General features: G+C 42.1%; 1 protein-coding gene across 1 annotated transcript in view; it reads left to right on the top strand.

Annotated features, from left to right (window-relative positions):
- The window catches only part of LOC102778058 (mitogen-activated protein kinase kinase kinase 11), a 49,141-nt gene extending 23,094 nt beyond the window's left edge, over window positions 1-26,047 (top strand). The window contains exons 2-10 of the mRNA XM_006802589.3: window positions 2,499-2,679; window positions 6,079-6,227; window positions 7,179-7,354; window positions 9,208-9,454; window positions 12,326-12,442; window positions 16,132-16,303; window positions 16,394-16,506; window positions 16,690-17,295; window positions 22,059-26,047. Of these exons, the coding sequence (XP_006802652.2) occupies window positions 2,499-2,679; window positions 6,079-6,227; window positions 7,179-7,354; window positions 9,208-9,454; window positions 12,326-12,442; window positions 16,132-16,303; window positions 16,394-16,506; window positions 16,690-17,295; window positions 22,059-22,645 (2,348 nt within the window). The 3' untranslated portion in view covers window positions 22,646-26,047. The remainder of the gene's footprint in view (window positions 1-2,498; window positions 2,680-6,078; window positions 6,228-7,178; window positions 7,355-9,207; window positions 9,455-12,325; window positions 12,443-16,131; window positions 16,304-16,393; window positions 16,507-16,689; window positions 17,296-22,058) is intronic.
- Window positions 26,048-27,046: the final 999 nt, after the last annotated feature.

Below are 27,046 nucleotides of genomic sequence, written 5' to 3'. Positions count from 1 at the left end.
TAATATAACTCCGTGGATAATGAATGCCAGGCCAAGCCTTCAAGCAGCAGCACAAATCAGTGTCTAATGACAAATGGCAGCCTTAAATTATCTCAGGACTAAACCATTATTTACTCACAGGTGAGTTTATCTGTTTATCTTAGTTTACCTCAATTCCACCATCTATATACAACACACACACTTTAATAAATAAGCATATACATTTGACCATTTTCTAATAATAATTAAGTATTTTATATTTTAACCTTACACCTTAGCATCATTATGAAAATACCTAAAACCCATGTACAGAAATTCCCCACATTGCCCAGAACCTTTAACACCAATGCTCCGATAACTTTGATATGTCAGCCGATATGTATGTAGACACAATATAAACAGGCTATATGAACAGAACTATGATAAATGCAATAATGAACAGTAGTGCTGCCTTATATTAAATAAATCAATGTTGGATTGACAGGAAAGTGTATTATTGAGAGGACAAAAACAGGAACCCACTGGAAGCTTCCTCTGTTGTATCAAATTACAACTGACCAAATCAAAGATAAGATATTTTTTAATAGAGCTCGAGAAATTTATCAGCGCGCCGACATTACTGACAGTCTGGTATTATCGGCTGCTATTAGCTTTTTGCCGAACTATCAGTATCAGCATTTGCAACAGTTGAAAAGCAAAAAGTAAAAAAAGTAAAATGCTTAAATTATGAGCATTAATGTTGCTCAGTTTTCCTAACAGAGGGCACGTTGCCACTTCCCTGTTGGTTGCACTCGTGTTTGGAAACACAGCAATCATCTGACCAGAGTTGGGCACAGCATAAATGAGTAAATAAACAACTACACACGATAAATGTCAGGGAAATCTGTTTATTTTTTGTGTGTCTGAAATGGGGAAAAAAAGATCATATTTTTAAAGCACGAAATATCGGAACAGGTCCTATTTCTCTTGAGTATTATTTAAATTCTAAAACGTTCAATAATCTACTTTGGCTCTCTTTAATATGAACACTGTAATGCTATATGTAGCCAGTAAGGAAAAAACATAAGATTACATCTTTTAAAGAGCTGTTTAGACTTATAGCTGTGGGTTCTGCTTGCTTTGAACATACTTGTAGCTCAGCAGTCAGATGGCGGTCTGCAGGTGCCAGATAAGAGGCTGGAAAAATCAGTGTCACTAATGAAAATAGAATACAGGAATAAGCTTTACTTGCAATATTGCAGTAATATTTTTTTGTTTGTGCAGTTGAGATGGGTGCACACTGTGAGCTCTTGTGATGCCCTTCTGTGTGGAAGGGCAGCAAGATGAAAGACGTTTCTTTTTTGAGTTTGAGTTGTTGAGTTTATGCAAATAAATATCTTGCGATGGCATTTTTAAATGCCGCCCTTCATCTAATAGGCTGAAGGAGATGTTTTTTATCATTCCTTTCTGCACCTTTTAAAACTGATACACATCAGGCAAAAGCACCAGCATAAAAGAAATGGGTGTTTGAATTGAATTGAAAATGCATTTTACTGCAACTATTAAGACCTTGCTCATTTATAAATTATTCTTTTCAGAAGTCTCTGTGGGATAAGTGATTCTAACAGGGTATCGCAATATTAACCATGCATCCAGGCCCTCTATACAGTGAGTAGTGAGTGATTTCAGAAAATGTAAATCATTCTGAATTTGGCAATAAGAAGCTGCATAAAATGCAGTAAATATAAAATAAGCCAATAATTATTTCTATAGGTAACATTTTTATTAGTTAAGTATCAAAGTGTAGTAGCTAACATTAGCTGGTTATACAGAACAATTTTGTATTTTTATTGTATTTGGCTGTGTGATAACACAGGCTAGTTTGAGGATAAAAAATTTAATGGAGGGAATGATTAAAAACAGAAAGGCTGGAAGACTTTTAATTTGGGTATCATAATAGCTCCTAAAAGAAATACTTCTTTATTGGAGTCACCGAACACATTTGTTTTAGAAATGGTGCTTCCTCTATATATTTCCTCATGTGGCCAACATGTCGAGCCAGTTCACTGACAGCACAGCTCAGTTCAGCTGAGGGTGGAGACAGAGTCTGGCCCAGCTCCCAATCGTGCACAGGTCAGCTTGACATGCTAACGTATTACATAGCGTATTGTATACGCTGCCAATCACCTACCACTGCCAGTCTAATTAGGCAGAGGTTTATGTAGTTCCATCGATTGGTCAAATTGAAGTAAATTATGTTTGTCAACTTGAATTTTAGAGGCCTAAAATAAGAGGAAGAGGAAGTGAAAAAGAAACTTGACAATGTGTGAATGTGTGTATTGAAGACATTGCTCAGTTTAGTGTGACGTTTATTTTTTTCCCTGCTACTAGCAAGACAAGTGCAGTATCTCTGCAGTGATGCATTTCAATGACTTTTAACCAAAACACATTTCTCGACTTGCATAGTAAACATTTTTATTAATTTGTCTCCCCCCCCCACCCTTTCCTTTCTACCTACCATCTACATCGTCTTCCTGAAGTTCTTCTGGCTGAGCCCATAGAAAATGAATGTATGGAGGGGTTGACGTTGAAGATTACAGACTTTGGCCTGGCAAGAGAATGGCACAAGACCACAAAGATGAGCACCGCTGGCACCTATGCCTGGATGGCCCCGGAAGTCATCAAGTCCTCCACGTTCTCCAAAGGGAGTGATGTCTGGAGGTAAGTCTGTAAATGTGTGTCCTTATAAACGGTTTGTTATTAAAAGACTGTTGTGGCCTGGGAAAAGAGATGATGTAATTCTCAACACCTTACAAGAATAGTTTTACATTCTTTCCTTTCTTGCAGACATTAAATTAACAAAAGATTGTCTGCTGCCATTGCCCTCGCCATCCAGCCTACTCACACAAAACAAAAAATGAAAAAGTGATTTATTTACTACAAAAAGTTCACCTTTTTCATACAGTGTCACAGTCTCTTCTGCATTTTGCAATCAGTCATTGTCAGGCTTGTTTCTCTAGTTTCCCTGCGCGAAACAGTGAAAGGGCAGGGAGGAGCACATCAGGGAAGGGAGTAGCTGAGGAGAGGATGGTGTTACTGGAGTTGATGACTCCCACAACTTGTTGGCCAACTCAAAGTGCAAGAAAAACTTCTTGACAAGTGTTGTTTTGTCTAAAACTAAAGGTGAAGAGTAACACCCATCCTCCCAAAGCACCCAGTCTAGGGGAAACCACTCTCACTCATATATATGTATATATAAAGGAAGGCCTGAAGGCTATTAGCTTACCTTAGCAATAAAGGAGAACAGGATAGGGAAGCGCCCAGCCTTGTTTTGTGGAAAGTTTATAACATCCACCCACCACCATGGCTAAAGCTTATTGTTAATTAATTGGCATTGTTCCAGGCTAGCCGTTTCCGCTTTTACAGCCTTCATGCCAAGCTTAGCTAATGAATCTTCAAGTAAGCTTCAGCAAGACATTTACCGGTAAAAGGAAAGGGAGGTATAAGGAGACTTTAGATATCTCAAAATCCTTAAAATTGTTAGCAGTTTAATCATCAGCAAGGTGACTTTACTGAAGGAGCTCATATATGTCTGCGTTTTCTGTTGGCATTGGCATTGTTGAAGAATTTGAAATTGGTCTTTTGAAGCTTTGTGTGTATGTAGACTTGTCGTCCAAAGGACAAAGTGATGGGTTAGAATTAGAGGGTGAAAGAACAGAGAAGTGATAGTGGGAGACTCTGTGATGAAGAGATGGAGGGACAGACTGATGGATTGCAGCAAGGCTGCCACGACCATGTGATGGCGTCTCTTCAAAAAGCTGCTCTGTGCTTTGTTGTGGGACATGTGTGCTGCACACTGTCCCATTGTCTCCAGTATAGACGGAGAAGGAGGCCACACACCCGACCTAACCGCAGCCCTTTATCTGGGAATAGCTTTGTGTGTGTGTGTGTGTGTGTGTGTGTGTGTGTGTGTGTGTGTCGCCACATCTACACAGAGTCCCTTGATTATGGCTTGTGGTTTTATAATAATGCCTTAAACAACTGTGTGATTTGTTGAGAGGGGATTTGTGATTGAAGTGCACAGTAAATGAATTTGCATTTGGAATAAGGCGGCAGGGATGTTTTCACTGAGCAACAGATAAAACTATATTAAAAAAAAGCATGATAACTCTAACGTGCTGTGGTTTAATTGTAATCCTATAGATGTTAACTTTTACAAACAGATCCTATATGAAACCAGCTCAGCAGGCAGTTTCCATAGCCTTTGTCCATCAACTGCAAACCCACACAAAGTGAAATTTCACTGCAGAATCTGGAAACCAGTGAAACGAGCAAACGGGCAGCCCCGCTCTGAAGAAATGAAGGCTAATCTTTGTTTTTGTATTCGCTCTGATCTGTCCACGGCCGCTCGTCTCCAAAGCCACCATGCGCAGACGACGACCGCTTCGGGGCGAGCCGGCGAGCGGCGTTTCTGCATAGTCACAGTGTGTGGAAGTTGTAATTAAAGAACTAAATAAAAAAAGGCTGCGGCCTGCGCTCTCCACTTAGTGAGCCTCCAGTGTGTGTTCAGTCAGGTCCGGGCGAGGGCTAATTGACAGTGTGGGAGATCCAAGTCCTACGCCACACTTCATCTTCTTAGGACACAGGGCTGATCCCATTGTGTGGGCTCAAAAGTCCTGTGTGTGTGTGTCTTTGTGTACTTGTGTTTGCGCAAGTTTTGCATGCATGAGTTCACAGTGCTATGTAAGCACGTGTTTCATCAAGCAGAAATATTCCACTGCACAAAGACCTCTTGGTTCTCTGTCACCGCTGTCATAGAGAAGGTATAAAAGATAATCTTTGCTGTACAAAGCATGAATTGGAATGAAAGATGACCCAGATTTAAAAGTTATCTTCTTACCTTCTTTCCTGAAACGTGAATTAAAACAGAATTCACTGATTTGCAAGTCATTGTATACTGAATTGGTATTGAATTCTTGAAACTGAAACATATTGTAATCAATTATTCTTTAAATAATTTTGTTTTCTCAGAAGGTGTGTTGATTTTATCCACCGCTGGTCGAAATAGCTCAATTATACCACTTTATCCACAACACCGTTTACATGCTCCTCCTTCACTTCTCTTCCTGTCTACTCCAGGCTGCAGCAGGGAGTAGCTTGTCTGGATACACGAGATTAAAATGTCTTTAATGCTGAATGTTCATATCCCACTTAGTGTAAGTCTAGCTCAACTTGTAGAACAGCTCATTTACTCATCGGAAGAGCAGTGAAAAGTACCCCGCCTGCTGTGTGGGTTCTCTGGTTATCTCTGCTTGCTCCTTTCTGAAGTCCATAGATGCATGTTTGATAAACTGCTGGTTCTAAATTGGCCGTAGGCAGGAATGTGTTACCCCTGAACAGGTTGTCAGTCTGCCTTTTAACTCATGAATAGACTCCAAACTCACAGTGACATTAGTTGTTTGGTCTCCTCATGTCATCACTGCGAGTAAGATTACAACATTCCTCCCCCAAAAGTCCAGCAGTTGGTTTTGTCAGTTCCCAGGCATTTACAGACTGTTGTTAAAAGAAGAGGATATGTGGCACAGTGGGAAACATGGCTCTGTCCCAACTCAAATTCAAAATAAAATCCTAAAAACTATGTTTTTTTTCTTAAATTAGTGTGTTTTCTCTTTTCTGGGTTTATGAGATTTGCAAATCACTCCATTCTGTATTATATTTATATTTTACACACCATGTCAACTGTTTTGAAGTTGGGGTTGCACATAAAAAACAGTCCATTTACACCCTAGCTGTGAGTTTTTTAATCTTCTTCTTGTTTCGATCATTGTTCGCTATCACTGTTAAATAAATGAAATGTAGTTTGCATTAACTGCCTCCAAATAGAAAAACATCCTCACATGGCAGCTTGGGGGGAAACAAAATCATTTTCTTTCTAACACACAAGCCTAGAGGTTTTGTTTGCTGTTTAAATGCGACGGTATTTTGGTTGATATCACATAGAAATGTAAATATAAGTGGTATATGCAGCGTAAACATAATGAAGTGTTCCAACATCCTGTGTCTAATTTTGGCTCGAGCTCACTGTGTCGTGCCTCGTTGTCTGGCTTGTTTCCCCTCCAGCTATGGTGTTCTGCTGTGGGAGCTGCTAACAGGAGAGGCACCCTACAGAGGGATCGATGGACTCGCCGTCGCCTATGGAGTCGCCGTCAACAAGCTCACCCTGCCCATCCCTTCCACGTGCCCCGAACCTTTTGCGCAGCTCATGTCAGGTGGTACACTCCTGCAGAAATGTAACGATTCAGTGGTGTGACAGGACTTTAGCGTGACATCAGGTTGCTGTCCCGAGCACGCGTTCGTTTTCCATTTCCCCAAATCCCTGCATGTTGTCAATAACGTGGCCATTGAGAGGAAGCGTTTTATGCAGAAGCCATCTTATGCAATACATTTGTGCCCATTTATCTTCTGTTTTTTAGTTTTAAAGTAAGAAGAAATGCCACCTGGGTGCTTGCTGTCAAGCTAACAGCTGGTCCAGAAAAGTAGACACTTGGATTCCCTTTCCCTTGATGTCAGTTTGTCGTTTTTTTTGTTTTTTCCCAAGTCAGGATCAGTGCACAAAACAACCAGTAGCCACCTCAGAGGATTAATTAATTATCGGATTGGTTTTTGATCTTCTTGTAATGCCTAAAGTTTAGAAGCAAATTATGCAAAACTCCCCACAGCAAGTTAATTAAGCATGACACTTTGAATAAGTGATCAGCTTGACTCACACAAAATGCCTGAAACATGTGTAAATAAAAATTAGAGGCTTTGCAGGTTACTTGTTCAATATTACATGTAATAAGTGCAAAGATATATGCCTCATGTAGTTATCTGACCTAATTTTAAGTCTTTAAATCTCAGGTGACGGCATTCAGTTGGATGATGAAATTCTCCTGTTTTCTTTATTTTGTCTGAGGATTAAAATTAATGAATAAGGGACTTTCCGGTCCCTTGATTTTAAGAAAATGCTCAAAAGACGTGAAGCTGTCCTAGAAATGAATAAATTTGTCCTTTTATTGTCAGTTAAAGTAACCTCCGATCTTTTCCCCCAACCGTAACGCTTCTAATCGCTCCGTATTTCTGATTGGTCCATTACTTCTGGACAGCTACATATGCACGTCACTTTGGTGTAGCACTAATTGCATCCCTGTGACTCACTGTATCCCCTGTATGTGTGACAGAGTGCTGGGACCAGGACCCCCATCGCAGACCCAATTTCAGTTCCATCCTGGCCCAGCTGATGGCCTTGGAGCAGCAGGTGAAGGAAGAGATGCCGCAGGATTCGTTCCACTCCTTGCAGGAGGACTGGAAACTGGAGATCCAGGACATGTTTGATGAACTCCGGGCTAAAGAGAAGGTAAGAGGCCCTCAACTCTGAATCACTAAGCCATGCCCTTGCCAGGGCTAGCTTCTGATTATAATAACAACTTGATGGTACTGATATTAAAATGAAGTCATCCACAAAGCCCACTCCTGACATTTAACTGAACATGTTTCATTAACCACATGATCCGGGTTAATGTTCATGTTGACATTTCTGTGCAGTTTTTTATTTTAATGCGTTTCGTTGATTTATTATGGTTCAACACACCATCAGCTGGAGATTTATTCTGGCTCCGAATTGGTCTTTTGGGGGCAGTAAGTTTGTTACTTCACTCAGTGAGTTTAAATACTTGGAGTCAACCAGCCAAAGGAATGGACGTTGCAAAAGTGGGATGAAAAAGAGAGAGCAGGCAGGGTGGAGTGGGTGGAGACGAGTGTCGGCAGTGATTTGTGACAAAGGGATGGCAGCAAGAGTGAAAAAGAAGGTTTACAACGTGGTAGTGAGACCCGCTGTGGCATGTGGTTCGGGGACAGTGGCGCTGACAAAACGACAGGAGCGAGAGCTGGAGGTGGCTGGTTGAAGATGTTAGGATTTTAATTCAGAGCGACCAGAAGGGACAAGATTAGAAAGAAGTACATCGATGGACAACTCACGTTGAGATAGTTTGGAAATGTGCAGAGGAGAGATAGTGGATGTACTCCACAATGAATGTTGAAGGGTGGAGCTGTCAGGCCTACAGTTGTTTATGACAAGAGGATTATAGTGGGATTTTTGGTTTTAAAGCACAGCCTCATCATAGGTGGGCTTTTCATCCCCTCTGCTTGAGCAGATCCCACAGCTCAGGACGACCAAAGTCCTCAACAATATTGTATGTTTCAGGGGTTTCTGGAAAAGTACCCTAACTCTAAGAGCCCCAGCAGCTGAGGTGTCTTGCCAGTAGGGATGCACCGATACCGATACTGGTATCGGGTATCGGGGCCGATACTGTAAAATGTGTGTGTACTCATACTCGTAAAAGTTAACCGATACCATGAACCGATACCAACTTATTTCATTAATCAGAGGGTGGCTTGTCATTTCTGTTGTAGTTTTTTAGATTGGCCACTAGGGGGCCAATTATTATTTTATTTATTATTTATTTTATAATAATTATTTTGTTTGTTTGTTTACAATATGGACACTCTGTAATAATTTAAAAGTTTAATTTATTCACAAACCTAATTTGTATTTATTTTATTCCAAACAGAAGTGTTTATTTATTATTCTGAAAGCTCGAGACAGTGCCAATAGTTCAGTGATATTTTGTTAAATTACAATGTGGAGACAATAATTTAACAGAAGTGCTTATTTTTCACTTGAAGTTTTTTTGTGGTCATTTTTATTAAGATTTTATTTTTTATCGGCAGATAATATGATAAAACCTGTCTTCCAATTAATTGTATTTGTGTGTGTGTGTGTGTGTGTGTGTGTGTGTGGTAGAAGTATCGTTTTTTGTACTCTGTATCGGCAAGTACTCAGATCCAAGTATCGGTATCGTATCGGTTTGAAAAAATTGGTATCGTTGCATCCCTACTTGCCAGTCTTTGTTATTCTCCCATATTTCTGTGGCCTGGGGGTCACCGAGCCCCTCTAGCCGTGTTCTTAGCAGCACAGTATTTAACAGAGTATTTAGTGTAGTATCCCTGGAGGAGAAACCCATCAAATAAAATGTCAAAGAGCAGCTGTGAGTCATCATGCATAATAATAGCTTTCACTGCTACCAATTTTCTCAGAATTTTTTCTCATTAAACTGTAAATTTGCATAACCTCAGTCACACACACGAGACCTGCTGATATTAATTCACTTCTAAATACTTTCTTTCACTTGGCTTTTCGCCATCCATCAGGAGCTGCGATGCCGTGAAGAGGAGCTAAAGCGAGCAGCTCTGGAGCAGAAATCTCACGAAGAGTTCCTGCGGCAGCGTGAGCAACAGCTGGCCCAGTGGGAGCAGGATGTGTTCGAGCGTGAGCTCAGCCTCCTCATCCTCCACTTGAACCAGAACCAGGAGAAACCTAATGTCAAAAAGAGGAAGGGCACCTTCAAAAAGCACAAACTCAAGTCCAAGAACGGCGAGAAGATCAGCATGCCCCAAGGTGCGTCGGCTTATATCCGTCTATCCATCTTATCTGCCTTTGATTTGTTCTGTCTGAGATCAGACTCGATTTCTTGGTCAGAGTCTCAACAAGCAAAAAATAACAAGAGTCCAAAAAAAACACATGCAAGAGAGCAGTGAGAAGGAAGTGAGGGAGAGTTTTTGTGGCACGACTGGTATTTTTGTAGCACGGCTCCTTGGAAAATTGCTATCAGGGCTGAACTCATGTAAAGATTGACATTTTGAAAGAGAGGTTGCAGACAGGTGCAGTTTTGCGCTATTATAAAAAACTTTAAATCTTTTTTTTCAGCAGCTCCCCTCCCCATCTAAAAATAAAAAAATAAATAATTTAAAGGTGGATCGCAGGTCTGACTTGCTGATATCTACTCTGACCAGGATTCGCTTTGCCCTCCTCTTTTTCTTCTCTTACTCACCTGACTGCCGTTTCTTGTCCTGAGCTATCACAAAGTCACACAGTCTGCAGCAGTTCACATCAAGTGTTTCAAAGCATGTATTTTGGGCTGAGCAAGCATGCATAAATGCGCGCTGTGTATGTGTGTGTTGTGGTCAGGCCTTTCCCAGCAGCAGCAGGGCGGTGATGTGGTGGTAGTGGTGGGGGGTTGATGAGAGGGGAGAGTGAGCCAACCACGCCTCGACACTTCCTGTCCATGGACAGACTGCTGGCTGGCCTCTCTCACTTTCTTGCTCTCACTCTGTGCCTCTCTCTCCCTCTTTCTTTTTAAGCATACCTTCCTCACCCATTTTGTCTTGCTCCTTTTCCTCTTTAGCTCCCTGGCCACTGTTTTTATTTTCCTTCTTACAGTATGTGCCTGAATCCCTTTCTCTTTATTTCCCCTTTTCCCACCAATATTATTATTGTCTTTTTCTCCATCCTATATTAAACTTGCACTTTATACCCTGCAGTAACATATATATTGTGGGTCTTTTGAAGGGGGTTCAGTAGCTGGAACATACTTATGTGTCCTTTTTGGGATATTTTTTCCCCACATACACACATATTCAAAAATATCTGAGAAAGTAAAGCATGGGATACTTTGTAACCGTGTTAAAACACAAAAGTAAGAAATCTAAATCATAACATTTCAGAAATATAAAATCTTAACATAAAATCTTCACTTAGGAAGACTCGTTGAGCTTTGCATATATGGCTTTTTAACAGATAGGCTGCCTTAGCAAGTTGAGCACTAGCAAGATTGGTGACTGATTTGCAATAATTTAGATAAATGTGAAATTTTTGGGATAGTAACAGTGTAAATAATCTGTCCTGCTTTTAACATATACACCTATCTTCCATGTCTGCCATGACTGCATAACAGTTACTCTGCGTAAAATCACTACTTTTGCTAACTAGCTAAAGCTAGCTGCCTCGTGTGCTAAATTAGCTAGCTAGTTTAACCTCTATTAGCATAGCAACATGCACTAGCAAACTTTAGCAAACAGTAGCAGTTCCTTTCTGACACCACATGTAGGTCTTTCATTAATTTTACAGTTTATCTAAAGAATAGAATAGTGTTAATCGGCCTGCAGGCCTTTCTGAGTAATATCAGTGTTGTAGTTAAACACGGACTTTAATCAGCACTTTTTAAATCTAGATAATTTGAGAACATATTTAGCAATTTGAGTGCACAGTCCAGAAATGAAAGGGACTGAATTAAGAAACTCAAGGATAAAAATAAGTACTGAAAATAGGAAATGGATGTTTTCAGTGTTTAATTAATCAGAACACAACATGGGTTGTGTAGTTCAGTATTAGCAGTGTTGGTGTTTATCTGCCATTATCAGCCATTGCCACTAATAGCTTCCTTAATGCTTGATACATGGAAAGAGTAAGGTCTATCGTGAATCCTCCAATTATGTATCTGCCTGTATCAAAGCTCATCAGTGAGATTTTAAAAATAAAAATCCTGTTTGTGTTCTGCAAAGAGATTTTGATTATGAGCCATTTGTAAGCACCCAAAGCAGACTTGATGTGAGCTGTGAGATTGTGATACCATATATGCCCCAGTAAAAACCACAAGTCTCTATGATATCAACCTTGTTTTTTTTCCCTCGAAAAAACTACTCTACCCACAATCCTAAATCAAAAAAGCAATGTCCCTGATTGGCGGAGGCGTAACCATGGAAATGTTTAAACCGCAAATATTAGGTTGCTTAGTGAGCAGGAAAAATTCAGAAAGTGTGAGAACAGTAATTGCAGTCTCGAACAAAGCACTGTACCATATCAGTAACAAAGCTTTACACACACCACAAACTGCAAAGTGTATTAAAAGCTGTTATACAAAACTAATGAAAAGGACTCAGTTCAAGAGGGTTGGAAGTTGTTTGCTGTGGAATTTGGGATTTGTTGTGGGTTGCAGTGGGATGAATAGTTCCTTCACTTTAAAAACTATTTCAACAGTCTTGTGCCTTTGCCTTTTTTGACCTTTTCTTTTTTATTTATTTTTTATCTAGATCAAATGTTTTTATGGTCACGAGTCCTTTCATTGCTGGCTGGCTTGGTTCAACGCTGAAAACTTCAAATTGACGTGTTAACACTGACTTGGAATTAACGTGAATTATTTGTTATTATGACAGTGTAATAACTGCAAAGAACACATGAGGAGTACTAGGATAAATACAGTTGCATTTGAAAGAACGTGGGGGAAATTCCTGTCTGTCTGCTTCAGTTCCTGTGTTTTATAGATATGTAATGAAATACTGCTATCCCAATTTGTGTAACACTCGATTTCTACAAAAGCAAACTCTTGGCTACTTTAGAGAAATAAGGAAGCTAAAAAAATGTTGCAACCTCAAAAACAGCTGACATTTCTTGACTTTATGAATGTCTTACATCCTGTTGTGTGTCTTTCAGATTTCATCCATAAAATTACGGTGCAGGCATCCCCAGGCCTGGAGAAAAGGCGGAACTCTCCCGATTTGGGTTCGGGCTCCTCACCTTCCTTTGGACCGCGGTTCCGCGCTATCCAGTGTGAGTGCAGTCGTTTTTACGTACATATATATCGAGTGTATGTGGAGGTGTTTCTCAACGCGCTGAGAAAAGCAAAAGAATAACGTCTCTCACCATCTTGCATGTACACACAGACTCTGTTGCGACATTACTCGTCTCCATTTCCAAATTTACTCCTTTTATGTGCTCTCAACCACCCACTCATCTTTTTGTCTTCCCATTTCCCTGTGGGCCCCAGCTCCCTTTCTCTCTCTCCCCCTCACTGCTCTGTCTCTCTCACACACACCCTTTTCCCTTTTCAATAGTGTGTTCCAGTCCAAATATTATCTGACTTCCTTTCAGCAGCTCAGCACTTCTCAGCAGCTTTTTTTTTTTCCGCCGCTGCCCTGCTCTGCTCCCCTGCTGATTGCAGTTACATCGGTGCTGCAGTGGGGGGAGCTATTCAGCCATGTTTTCCAGGCACTTAAGCGTCTACAGTTTTTATATGCATGTAGTGGCTACAGTGCGGTTTACTGAATTAAAAATAAGCAGGGAGGAATTCACTGCTCCAGGAGAAAAGGGTTGAGAAGGGTTGCAGCAGCGGCAGAGATCTACATCGCTCGCCTGTTTGTCGGCTTCTTAGACAAACGCCCCGAGATCTTTCCCTTCGGAGGGAAATTGTAGCCAGCAGGTCACGGAGCGTTTTAATACAACCCAAAAGGAAATTTTGTGGTGTAGCAACAGGCAATAAAAGAGACTTCACAAAACAATTACCACCGCGGGTTAACATAAAAGCACAAATTGCAGTGAAACATTTATCTATAAAGTGGTTAGTCAATCTAAAACATCTGCCAGCTTCATTTATTCATTAAGTAGCGGGCTGGTTTTCTTTACTTCCTAATGACTCTGCTTAATGGCAGTCACTAAGCCATGAGTGTGGCTGTCATTAAAATGTGTTTAGTGGATATTTATGCTTGCCCTCTCGGTAGCAAGCAGTGATTTATTGCAAGGGCCTCCCGTACTGATTTGTCTAGAGAACTGCCAAATTGATTTGCATTAGTCCACAGAGTTAGATTCCACTGTGCCATGTTTTTACTGAATAGATATGTAGAAAATTAAACTGCCTCTTATTTTTAGAGAGTTTTTGAACTCTGAGATTGTAATAGTTTGTGTTTTTAGCATCTCAGTAGGTTGGCTGTGTCATGTGTGTTGGCAGCTTATGGATACTGCTGTCATCATATATTTATTTATTTTTTCTATCTGCGGGGGCAGGATTAGATTTGGTTCTATTAGTCCTTTTCCTTCTTCCAGTTCCAGTACCTGAGGTACAGCAGGCTAAATTTGGATTTTTAATAGATGATCTAAATGCTACAGAGCGTGGGAATCGCCGCCACGCTGTCGTTTGCGCAAAATCAAAACATTGATAGAAGTCAGGTTAATAAGGAAAGAGCATAAAGATGATTGTGTTGGCTGTGTTGCAGCAGCCCTGTAGCCTGTAACCAGCAGCGTTTGTTGTTACAATAGCATCCAGTCAGGATCACACTGACGCCTTTCAGAAGCTTCTTAAAGCATTTAAAATGTGCAACGTAGCAAAGGTTAAATATACTGTAACAATAAAACATTTTCATCTGCCAACATCTACCCGAGGCAGACGTCGTTGCCTCTGCGATCGCCATTTCCTGTGTTTTTCTCCCAAGCTGGAAAAAGGCAAAGAGCCTTTTCGGTCATATGTAGAGATGTGTCCTTTTAAAAGGCAGCAGCTCACTATTCTGATGAGTTCCTGATGTCCACAATTTTACTTTCACACCTAAAACCACCTCTATTTTCCGAATATTCCGTTATGAACTCGGTGTCACAATGTCACCAACTTGTGTTGGTTTCAAGAAAAAAAAGAAATGTATCATTTACTTTTACATCTAGGCTCCGTAGACCTTTGGAAGCACTGCAAACAACAACAGCAGAAGCATTTCTCTTAATTTTTTTCACTGTCAATAGAAAGATTTGATCAGCGTGGGGCAGAGGAGAAAACCTGTGAGCTTTACAAAATGATGAGAAAATATATTCTATGAAAGCATGTTGATATTAATAGCGGCACACTGAAAAAGGAAAAGAGTTCAGAGAGGAAAAGGCTGGGAATGGGGAGCCACAGTGTGATCTTTATAAAATTGTAACGCCAGCACTATCATCTGCCTCCTGTGCTTGCTTTGAAAACATCGTGCTGGAGAGTGACGGGCGGTAAAGTGCATCAGCCAGGCTTCTGCCGCAGTACAGGCCAAAGGACATAATACAGCATGTCCAATCAGAGAGCATATTTACTTTTCCCATTTCTGAAGCTGAAATGAAATGGCAGCGCAAAACACTGGGGATAAAAACAGAACCGCAACTCAATGGAATAAACTGACAGCTTCAAAGTTTTCACCTTGACATGTGCAGTATGTAACTGTGGTGCCCATTCCAGTTATAGCTCATCTGGCTTGTTGGGTGTTGACATGCTGAGAAGGATCCTCGAGGCCTTAGGAAGGGTGTGATGGAGTCCATATGTTGCGAGGTGTTGTGACAGTAGAGCCCAGGCTGGCTGAAAGTTCACGCACTGTTCACACACTTTGTGTTAGCAGCAGGAGCCCGCTGGTGTGCCGCCAGTGTCTGGCAGATGCAGTGCCAGTTTTAATCAGAAGTTTGCATTGGAGCTCACCCCCCAGATAACTTTGGCACCTTTTTTCACACTTTCTGCCCTGTGACTGTTCGGCTGTTATTGTGGTATAGGCTGTGGTCACATGATCTGTTTTAAAGTCCGCTGGAGCTTAAACTTTCATGAATTGTAGCTCTAAAGTCAACTGTTTTAGAGATAGGGCTGCACGATTAGTCGTTAGAAAATCGCGATCTCGATTCATACTTATGTGCGATCTCATTTCCAAATGACAACGATTAAAAAAAAAGAAAAAAGACGACGACGATTGTACCGCATTTTGATCCGGGACGTAATCTGCATGAAAACAAGCGCTCACTCTTCCTGCTCAACAAATGACAAGGGCGGAGCCTTATACCACGTGATACAGAAGCTGTGTCGTGTGATGCTAAAATTGTCAGGGAAAAAACAACGGAGAGCACGTCAGGGATGACGAGAAAGTGACAGGAGAAAATCCGTCCCGGTCAACCACCCAAACATCAATAACGGGAACCTTAAACAGCGCTTCCCTATACACGTCGAACTTCCGCAGGCACAAAGAAATTACGGAGGCTATTACTTATCACCTGACCAAAGATATGGCTCCCATCAACACTGTGCACAACGAGGGATTTAGGAAAATGATCAACACCCTAGACAAACGCTACACAGTGCCGTCCCGCAACTATTTTTCTATTGTTGCTCTACCTGCTCTATACACGAGTGTCGAGCAACGGTGGAGACGGAATTTCAAGCAGTACAACATTTTGCGGCAACGACAAAATGTGAGACATTTGTTGTTTTTATGTTTATTTATTGTTTTTATGTTCAGTCTCAACTGTTACAAAGTTGATGGGCAGTTAATAAGTGCAATAAATATTTATACTGGGAAAGAAAATCGTGAGAGAATCGTGATCTCAATTCTAAGCCAAAAAATCGTGATTCTCATTTTATGCAAAATCGTGCAGCCCTAGTTAGAGATGCTCATACTCACCCGATTAGAACACAACTAAGCTGATAATAAACAAGCTCATACTGATTGTATTCTCTCCCCTCTTCTCTGCAGTACCCAGTGACAACAGCAGGACTTTCGGTCTCAGCCCAGTCCGGCCCTCCCTGGATACCTCTTCTCATAAACAAGTCAACGGAGACCTCAGGTTGAGCCCTCATTGGAGGCCACAGAGCCCCAAAAGTCCCAAAAGTCCTAAAGTCCTGCGCCTTAGTCCCCAGGAAAGCAGGTACGGCAGAATGGCTTATTCCTTCTGTGTGTATGGATTTGATATGCTTAACCATCACCATGCTTAAGTTGAAATCTTTCCTGTTTTCAGCTTGTCGATGAGAGCTAAGCTCCTGAAGGCAGACAGCAATGAGAATGGAGACTCCAAGGATGACTTTGAGGAGTACCGACCCGTCACGCCAACCCCTACGCCTGCTCAGAATGGTATCCACTGCCCTTCACCACCAGCTTTACCACCTTATCTTCCACTTAGCCTCCTTTCTAATTCTCTCTGCCATGACTGTGAATTATGAATCGAAGCTAAATTAATTTTAAATACATTGAGTATTCCTCTTCTTCTATTTTGGGCTCTCCTTGTGTCTTTTTAAAACCTTTCTTTTTCCGCAGGCTCATCGGTGAAGGATAGCCCGTGGCTTCCTCTGTCTCAAGGAGACTCGGGCAGTGAGGAAGGGAGTTCTTCCCCAGCTAGCTCTCCAAGGCCTGAGAGGGGGCCTCTCGGTGGCCTGATTAACAGCACCCACCGAGCCCTGCTGGGCAGCGGCTCCCTGCTTGCCTCCATAGGACTTGGTCGCTGCCTGGATATTCCTCCAAGAGTGCCACCTCGAACTCACCCACCTTGCTTAGAGGGCCGCAGCCTCTCTGAACTTGAGATTTCTCATCCTAGGCCCCTCATTTCAGACCCTCCAGTAGTGGACGATCTCATCACCTTCTCCACCTCGGAGCCGCTCCCCAGACCCCTGTTGGATTTAGCGCTGCAATACCAAGAACTAAAGCCTTTACCCCTGACACCGCCTCCACCAAACCCTCGCGAGAGGAGCAGCCACCGGACGCCGCAGAGTCCCAGCAGTGCCTCCATGCAGCACGACAGGACCAGCCCAGGGGAGTGGACCCCCACTTTCAGTTCCAGTAACGGGGAGCTGAGCAGTGACTCCTGGGAACACAGAGCTGACAGGAGGAGGAGGTCCAGCCAAGGCCTGCACGCTTCTCAGCTAGGTTGGTCCGAGTTTGTTTTACACAGGCAACCCCACCAGAAAATAAAGTTTAAAAAAGAAGATTTTTTGTTACTGTGAGAGAGAAAGTACAGAATGAACAAGCAAAAACTGGATTAAAGGAGACCTGCTATGTGCATTCTTGATTTGACTAGAGCTGTATGATTCACAGATCAAAACAGTCCTTATGACACTTAATATATAATTATATTTATCGATGTTATTTATATTTATCTTGTTTCGTATGCCGTCTTTTAGCTCCTCTCCCTTTAAGCCCCACTTGCTTTTATCTGTTTTCTTCTGATTGGCTTGCCTTCAAAACAAAAGGCTTGAGTAGCCGGTGGGAAAGGGACCACTTGTCTAATATTGCATTAGTCCCCTTTTGCTTCAAAAATTGGCAAAGAACTGCGATGCTCTGTGTATTCTGACACCTGTTGCATTGGACCACATCTGTGTCAGTGAGCCTTGGCTGCTTGTAACCAAGTCTCTGGTTCACCACTGTTCCTTCCTTGGACCACTTTTCATAGATACTGACCACCGCAGATTGAGAACAGCCCACAAGAGCTGCAGTTTTGGAAGATGCTCTGACTCAGTCGTCTAACCATTACAGTTTGGTGTTTGTCAGACTCGCTCAAATCCTTACCCTTGCATACTTTTCTGTCTCTGACACATCAACTTTGAAATCAGAATGTTCACTTGCTCTCTAACATAGCCAACCCACTAACAGCTGCCATGACGAAGAGATAATCCGTGTTATTCACTTCACCTGTCACTGGTCATAATTAGGGATGGGTATCATTTAGGTTTTATCCGATACCGGTGCCAAACCGGTACTTTTGAAACGTGCCGGTGCTTAAACGGTGCTCGAACCGGTGCTTAAAGAATGGACAACACAAACTTTGTCCAAAAACCTCTTATGTTTTTATTTTTAGCAGTCTCTTTTTTTCTGCAAAATGATAACCAAGTTAGCCTTTTCTGTTGATACAAGATACCTCCTTTGGTTGGAACCGGTGCTTAAACAATGGAGAACACAAACTTTGTCCAAAAACCTCTCATGTTTAGCTGTTTTTTTGTAAAAAGATAACAATGTTAGCCTTTTCTGCAGCTATGGGGCATATATGGTATCACTCTGGGCTGGAAGCAGTGCTTAAACAATGGAAAAAACACAAACTTTGTCCAAAAACCTCTCATGTTTAGCTGTTTTCCACTTTTTCTTTGGTCATTTTAGCCTTTTCGGCCAGGGTGAAGGGAGTATCTGCCATCAAACCAGAAGACAGCCGCATGTAGCTATGATGGTGTTTGCTAGTTCACCTTACATGCATTAATGTAATAACGTGGTTAGCCTACTCAACGTAAATTACACACGATCAACATTAAGCTACTCACGCAGAGAAGAACGGCTGCTGCTGCCATCATCATCCGTCATCATTTCTGCTACACTGGCAGGGCTAGGGGCCAGGACTCTACTCTTCGGGTTTTTGGGGGATGTTGCTAACTCCGGGTCCAATAACAGGCACCACACCCGCAGTAGATGTGCTCGGTGTGAGGTCTTGCAGCAAGCTATCAAATGCGGTGCATTTCTCTGCTTTTAAAAAAACGCTATGCGTCACCAGGTGTTTCATCGGATTCGAGGTGTTACCTCCTTTGCACAGTATCAGCTTAAAGCACTTGTTGCAGGCTGCTGAGTTTGCATCTTTCGCTGTGAAGTACAGCCAGACTTTTGACCGCTTCGCCTTGGGCATTTTTAATCTGTAGCTCTGCTCTAAAAGAACGTACGTACCTGGACCCGCCTACTATCCTCAGAAACGTAAAATGATTGGCTAGAATCCAAAGTGTATCACATCTCAGGGGGGAAAAAAGCACCGAAATAAAGCATAAATAAAGCTTTTTGGTCTGATTACTACCATGAAATCGGTACCCATCCCTAGTCATAATGTTATACATATTCAGAAAATACAGAAAAGCATAATTGGTCTTCTTTAAGTTGCTTTTCAATAAGAAGAGATAACTTGGAAGAACTGAACGTAATTTATTGGGAGAGAGAAATTAATTATTTGGCAATTAGACTCCGATGAGTCATCATGGCAGGATAGAATCCCAGGAGTGATAGGATTTAGGACAGGACCCCCCGGAGTCTAGACACTGATGGTGGTGAAGATGAAGACTGAGGCTTAAGCAGAGCTCTGGCCGAGGTTTCTGAGGTGGAGATGGGAGGAGACAGTCTGAAAGGGAGGATGACCAAGAGCACAGATTTAAACCAGGCTGATTGGTTCCAAGAAGGCAGGCGAGAAGATGATTGGACCCAAGTAATGATGTCAGTAATCAGATGGACAGTGTGGGAAAGTGTTAGACATGTAAACAGAAAAGTACTCCCATATTGACCTTACGTTAAAGCTTCATTATGGGTCATGTAGGAAGCAAATTGCATCTTGTACATATTTCTGCTTGATAAAAGTGCAGTTTTTAAAGCAGTGTCTTCTCCAGATAGGTAAAATAATTTGTTTGTTGTTATAATTTAGCTGTATAATTCATCTGCATCCTAGTGTCTACAGGACACCCTGCAATTCTGATCCAGCCTTTGCCTTGAATAATGTACCGCCTCAGCATTACAATGTTCCCTCACAGTTCCTTAGAATTATTGTGCCTTTTTATTTTTTCTTTAGCAAGATCTTTCTGGCACAACAGAGGCTTCAGTGCTGTATGAGCTTTTTCATTTACATCAAAGCTTTTTCTTCTGCCTATTTGCATATCTCAGGTAACAGCTGGCCCTTCATCCTTCACTGCTAATACTTGCGAAGCAAAGCTACCGTCCAGTCCTCTCTTGTTGCCCACCCCTTTCCAAGACAGACAGTTTTCTTTAGATGAATGGGAAACATGAGGCATCACAGCTGAGGTCGCAGCACATTCAAAATTCCCACTAATCTATTCTTGACCTCACCGGCTCGGGTAGATTGGGAATTTGGCTGAAGTTCAGCATCGCTTCTCAGGCTTGGCCAGTAGTGCCAGTAGTTAGCATTAGTATCCTTCATTATGAAATGTGTCGTGGTTTGTGTTTAAATGAATTCTTTGTGTATAATCAGCGTTTTAATTTTACAGTATAGTCACGTTTTGTTTTTGTTTTATCCCTCCGAAGGCTAATATGCATTAGAAACACATTGACACACTTCAGATCTGTAATGACGGAGGCATGAGCATCGGTTGTTCTGTGAGCGAGTGGGCTTCAGGAAGGCTTTAAGAGTGCCCCTGGGTAACATTTCACACTCTATATATGGTCCGATTGAGTAACAAAGCCTCGGATTCTCCACAGAGAGGTTTTTTTCCTCAGCTCTACCCGCAGGTACTGAGCAGACGAGCCTCGCCTGTTCCGTTGCTAACAGCCATGATCTCCCAAAACATGCGCGCCCGTTATATCCGGCTAAAAAGCCACACATAATTAAACAGCGAGTGTTTTAGCTAAACATCTTATTATGTTTATTGGCTGTAATGACTCAGGCTCAGATGCATAGACGCACTGCCACAAGGTTATTGGCGGAGAATGTGCATGTGAAAGAGGATTCCTTCCTCTGCTTTTTTCTTTACTTTTTTTCCTGCTCTCATGTGACTCTTGATTGCTCTTTTCTTGTCAGCTGAATAGCTTAGCAGCCTTGGAGAGTTGCTGTTGATGTAAATAATGCCATTTGGCAGACACATCACATTTGGAACTAGCAAATGTTCATTCAGACTGATTTATACTGAGTTTAATGTTCCTGTCGGTACTAATTTACACTCTCTGCTTGCCACTGTTGTTGCTTTGTCAAAGATCTACATTGTGCTATGTTATACTTAATTTAAACTAATTGCATCAGCATTCTGTGTTGGTAATTGTTCCATTTCTTCTTGGAACAATAATGTACTGATTTCATATTACTGCTTGGCTCACTTTCATCACACACTGTTTGGCAGAGTTTGGTTGGAGAGCAGTGTTCGAGAGCGCACTGGGGCAGTTCTGCAGTACGCTGAGAGTCATTTGCAGATTAACAATTAAACTTTTCTACCAAGACAGTTGAAGACAAAATGATGAAGATGTTTAATATGTTGAATATGAAGCCTTTTTCTCATATTTTGTATTTGTGAAAAGGTTAAGTCATTACGGAGAGTACAGCTCCGCATGAGGAAATGGCAACTTCCTCAATTCACTAACGCTCATGATGTCAGCAGGGTCATCTTAAGTTAGGGCCTGTGTCCAACGGGGTCCAAAAGGTTTTTTTGTTTTGCCATCTCGTCTGAAAAATCAGAGCTTTCAGAGAGATTTGCAACATTGTATCCACAGAGGTAATGTTAAAATCCTTCTTGAAGTGGGTCTTGCTACTGATTGTTTCTTAACTGGTAGACCTACAGTGAACAAAATGTTCCTCCAAGCATTAACTTCTGCTCACTTGTTGTTCAGCACTTGTACAAACAGTGAAGGAAGTGTCTTGTTGGTTGGGGTCCACTGGGACAGTAATGAGCACAGTGTTGTACTGACTGTTTATGAACTCTGAATGAAAAAATGTCAGGCGCTCAGCGAGGAATCGTCGCCCAGCAGCTTGCTGTGCACTTGGAATTTTTAGCACCTTGTCAACATGTTGTACTCCAGTTGCAAACAGTTGAAATTGCACACCCCACCACATTATATTCACCTTACATATACTTGACAAAAAACAGTGTTTTGAAATGTTTCCAGTGTTTTTCGCACAGATACTGTCTTTCAGTGCCTCATTAATGTTTTTCTTTTTATGTGCTTTTCAGTTTTAGACCTGCCTTTGTGCCAAGACACACAGGACTTTGATGACAAGGCTCTCCACCCCAACCCTGCGCTCTGGAGCCCCAAAACACGCCGCCTGGAGGTCAGCGTCATTCCTCGGCCCCGCCCATCTCCCATCCGCCCTCGCATCAACCCTTGGAGCTTTATCTCAGCAGGTGGTGGAAGCTCAGGTGGTGGGCGCAGCCCACACCGCTCAGAAAGCAACTTACTGAGCTATCAGCCGTCACCCACCAACCCCTTCACCAACTGTGACCCTTTCCCCTCTCCTGACTGCGACCCCTTTGCCCTCAAGGCTGATCCGTCAAGTGGTTCGGATGGTGCTTCACCCTTTGACCCCTTCTCAGCTCCCTTTCCCACATCGCGTTCTGCTCCATGTTCTGCCAACGGCTCTCCCACGCTGCCCTCGTTCCGTATAGCACCCATTAACTCAGCTGACTCGGCCCTTATTGACTTTGGCTGCGGGGCCTGCAACAAGCCTCTGGATGGCACCAAAGAGAGGGCTCACCCCCGCAGGATACTGGGGCTCAAGCCATTCAAGTCCCCGACGCAACTCAAAGACGACAGGTTCTGAATCCAGCCTTGCCCCGACAAGGGGTTTATTCTCAATGATAGATGTTATGAGCCTGGATTTGATTGCAGGAACACAGTCCAGGACCGTTTCCACTACTATGTCCTACTTCGGAACAAGGATTCGGAATGTTATAAAAAAACATGCACACTCATGACTCAACCTACCAAGGGAGGTTTTCCCCTTTGGGAGCACCAATCATCACAGGTCTTATTTATACACCAGCCTGCTGCTTTGGAAACCAGAAAGCCAGTGAAAGGTGGTACAATGAATTGTGGGATAGCTGCCTGTGAACCAATAGCTGGTGCCCATTTCATTCTCTCTCTTTTTCCCTCTGTTTCTCTATCCCTTTGAAGGAGCAGGATACAGATCACTAGCCCCATCTTCAGATACTATCAGACTGCTCATATCAACTGCTTTCATCTCCCCTTACCTTTGAAGCATTGTGACAATGCAGAGGTGGATAAGGCGACTTGCACAGCTTCATCTGCCTCTACCTCTCTGCAGACTGAACGCCTTCAGGACAATGGAAAATTGGAGTGCCTTATTTCGTGAAGTGTTTTTAATATATATCTTTTCAAGGCTCTTTGGATGGTTAATCTGGTGCGTAGGGAAGATGCTACGAATCTGGCTTAAATTTGCAAATCAGCTTAGCATTGCAGTGTAAGAAAAATGTCGTCTGCATGTATGTCTAGACTCATTGTTCAAGGAAAGCTTACTGTTTTTTTTTTAAACTGCGTCTGCCTGTTGCATTATGGGAGAAAGCACTCTGAGTGGATACTAGGTCGCTCAAGAAATCCGAGATGAAACCGTGACCCAGGCATTCCACTTGGAAGCAGATAACATTCCAGTCACATTCTGTGGGAAATGCCAGGAATTGGCAGATTCATTCAGGCTGGCAGGCGACACAGCACAGGAAACAAGACAGGGGTGCCCTCCGCATTCCCGTCATATGCCAAAGAATGCCACTGTGACTGTGTAAGTCCTGGGACGAAGGCTGTTTGCAAATGCATCGTTTTTACCTCCTCAAAGTGCCAGAACAGAACAACACAGAGCAAACTGACACAATCACACAGAGTATTTGAACATATGGTTCTCAGATTTTGTTAGAAATACTGTCTAATCACCGCCACCTATAAGAGGTTCAACAAAGTACTTTAAAAGTGTTTTAAAGTACTTTACGAAAAAAGTCTGCTTAATTTGTAGGCGTTATCAATCTCACAACCCATGATTCTGAGTTTCTTCATGTACCAAAATTTAATGTCTGAGTAAATATGAGCCAGATGCTTCATTTTTTCCCCTCCCTAGAGTTACATGTGAAGATTGAAACCATTCTTATTATCATTCATTCGCAAAGCAGATTGCTTAACATGGAACAATATGGAAAAGTTAGTCCAAGGAAAACATTCCAGAACATTCTGTGAAGGCCACACAAAAAGCATTTTCTGTTTTATCCCTCTGCAGTGACTTCTGGTCACTCACTGGTTGCTAATCTACCAGCTGATGACTTAAGAAGTCAGTGCTCATAACCAAGAAAATGTTACCCACAAAAGCACCTATGAAAATCACAACTTGGTGCTTTTCCAGTCGAATTTAATGCTGATTGACACTTAAAGTTCTATATCAGCGGTCTCCAACCTTTTTTGCGCCACGGACCGTTTTATGCCTGACAATATTTTCATGGACCGGCCTTTAAGGTGTCGCAGATAAATACAACAAAATAAAACTAGTACCGATACCAAAAAAAAAGAACATTTATTCATAACACACGTGAAAAGACCCAGGAAAACCGAGTTAACGATAAAAACGATAACAAAATAACGCTGAAAACCGATAAAAACCCTGAAAACTATACATTTCACACCTGAACTTCAACTCTCATGGCCCGGTACCAAACGACTCACGGACCGGTACCGGTCCGAGGCCCGGGGGTTGGGGACCGCTGTTCTAGACGGACTTGTTACCTTTGACAGGAGCAATTTTGTTTTTGCTTAGTTTACCTGGCTTCATGGATTCCACACTGAAATGAAAATGGTACTGATGTTCTCATCTAACTCTCCAGAATGTCTGCTAAAGTTTCTTGATTGGCAATGTCCAATATTCCCTGGCTCAGCAGATGTTTTTAGCGTTGTGAGAACAGCAGCGTCCCTCCAATTTAATGGTTTTTGTTTTGGTAAAAAAACAAAAAAAACAGGAATACAGGGAGAACCTCACTGTACAGATGTGGCAACATCATGTTTTTAGCCTCAGCACACCAGAATGCACTACAGCAATAACTTTCTCATGGTTCATTATCATTACTGATCATTCTACACCTATCAGCCACAACATTAAAGCCTCAGAGAGGGAAAGTGAATAAGACTGACAATATTTTTAAAATGCTATTTTCTGCTGTAAAATGTGTGGATTTGTTTGACACGTATCACCTGCCTTAGCATTGTTTCAGACCATGAACCCTCTTCTCAAAAAGCCTAAGGCTCTGATTTGGTCTTCAAACTCGGATCAAAACCCGCATTAGCAAGAAGGACCGCAACAATCCTGAACAACCCACCAGCCCCAAACGATCCACTGGTAACTTCCCAGTGCATGCAAACGTGCATGTTTCTGCATGCACTCTTGAAAGCAATCGGAAGCACTACCCATTATTAGGTGGTTTTAATGTTGTGGTATATAAGTGTACATGCTAAATGTAACATGTTCACACTTTCTCAGGGATTAGTTTATTTTCTAAAATCATCCTGAGGAATGTAGTGGAGTGAAACAGGTTGTGGGAAAATTGCAGCAACAAAATAGCTCCAGATTGCCAATGCACAACAGCTTTTGAGGGTGTGTTTTTGCTTTTGTTTTTTTTTTTAATTGACAGTCAGCTCAAGCACTGGTTCATAACTAAACCAGTGCAGGTGAAGCACCTGAGAGACCCACCTACCTAGCACAAACTCTGAGCCTGTTAACGATGGCTTTACTCTAACGTTTCAAGTACAAATGCTGATTCGCTTCATCGCCGTCACCGTGTCATTGGAGGACAATAACAGCTTTGTTCTGTCGAAGAGTGAAAACCTTGTCTCCAAAGGGAAAAGCTTTGTGATTAGCCTAATAATCCCACTGACGTACAGAGGAAGCTGATAGTGATAATTAGCCTCTCGATAAGAGCAGGGAGCATAACAAAGCGCTGAGATATTTGGTTAATTAATTTGCCCTGACATTAGAAAAATGCCCCGCATATCGAGTTGCGCCCGGCTCCGGCTTATGTGTAGATTTAAGCTGCGCACTATCACATGCATAAAGTTTCAAAGACAGGTTGAGCCGCCTTTTCTGTCTTCCATTTCTTTGTCTCTCTGTTGCCACTGGCTACAGCTCCTGACCAGACTTCATCTTCGCTGTCAAAGCGCAATTTTTTATTTTTTATTTTTTGCATCTTAACCCCCGAGGTGATTTGGGAGATAGTTCTGCTCCTTTCATTTTGTTCTGCCTTCACTCCTTTCGTATCTGGAAAGTTTTTCTTGCGGGCAGTTCTGTCCTGACAGCAGAGCGTTCAGTTCAGTCACAGCCAGGGTTTCTATGCAGCTAGAAGAGATGGCATTTGTTCTAGGACAGAGTCCATTTGCAGGAGAGTGCTCATTTTACCAAGGCATTATGGTTTGAAATTGAAAGGTGTATTGTCTTCTTCTTTGGCCCAATAACGTGTACGTGTGTCCTCTACTGGGTATGCCAGCTATAGTCAGCTTGTAAAGATCTCATTTTTAATTCTTTGAATGAGCTAGCTGCTACACGTGTGGGTGTCTTCTATACTATATTTGATAGCAGAAGTTTTAGATTGAGTGAACAGCCTCCTGTCACAGAGATGTGGCAAAATGCACATTTTAACTCGTCTGCGATTTGAAATTAGATGGAGGTAGTCATATCAGGAATTTTAAAAAAGAAAAAAGGGAAATAAGACCTAGTTCAGAACGCTGCCTACTGTCACGCCTCCGCACATCTGGCAACTGCTGCGGAAAGTGGGCGTAAATGTCAAGTTGTCTGATTAGGAAATAAAAAGAAAATAGTCGTACCAACCCCTTGGATTATGAATCGGTTAAGGAGGATACGAGTTAGACAAGGTGACAAAGGCTTCTTTTAAATCCTTGAGCCTGATTTTAACGAGGCTGCAGTTTGTCATGTAGATGACTGTGTAGTTGGTACGTACCTGGAGGGCTACAAAGTCCCACTGCAGTGAACACTCAAGTAAAAGCGATTACATACAGACCACCACCATACCAAATCTGACATGTTTACCCAAGCAGTGTTTGACAGCGTGCTTGTCGTGATGTCAACCTGTTCTCCAATTGAACAACTCACCTGCCACCACCTGGACGTGGACATGAGTATAGAAAATAGTTTATCCTTCGGCAGCGTCCCCCCACCTTT

The sequence above is a fragment of the Neolamprologus brichardi genome, chromosome 3 (assembly GCF_056152115.1).
Source record: "Neolamprologus brichardi isolate AB-2024 chromosome 3, ASM5615211v1, whole genome shotgun sequence".
Classification (NCBI taxonomy): Eukaryota; Metazoa; Chordata; class Actinopteri; order Cichliformes; family Cichlidae; genus Neolamprologus; species Neolamprologus brichardi.
Note: the sequence above shows the minus strand (reverse complement) of the source record. Positions and strands in the feature narration are given on the sequence as shown.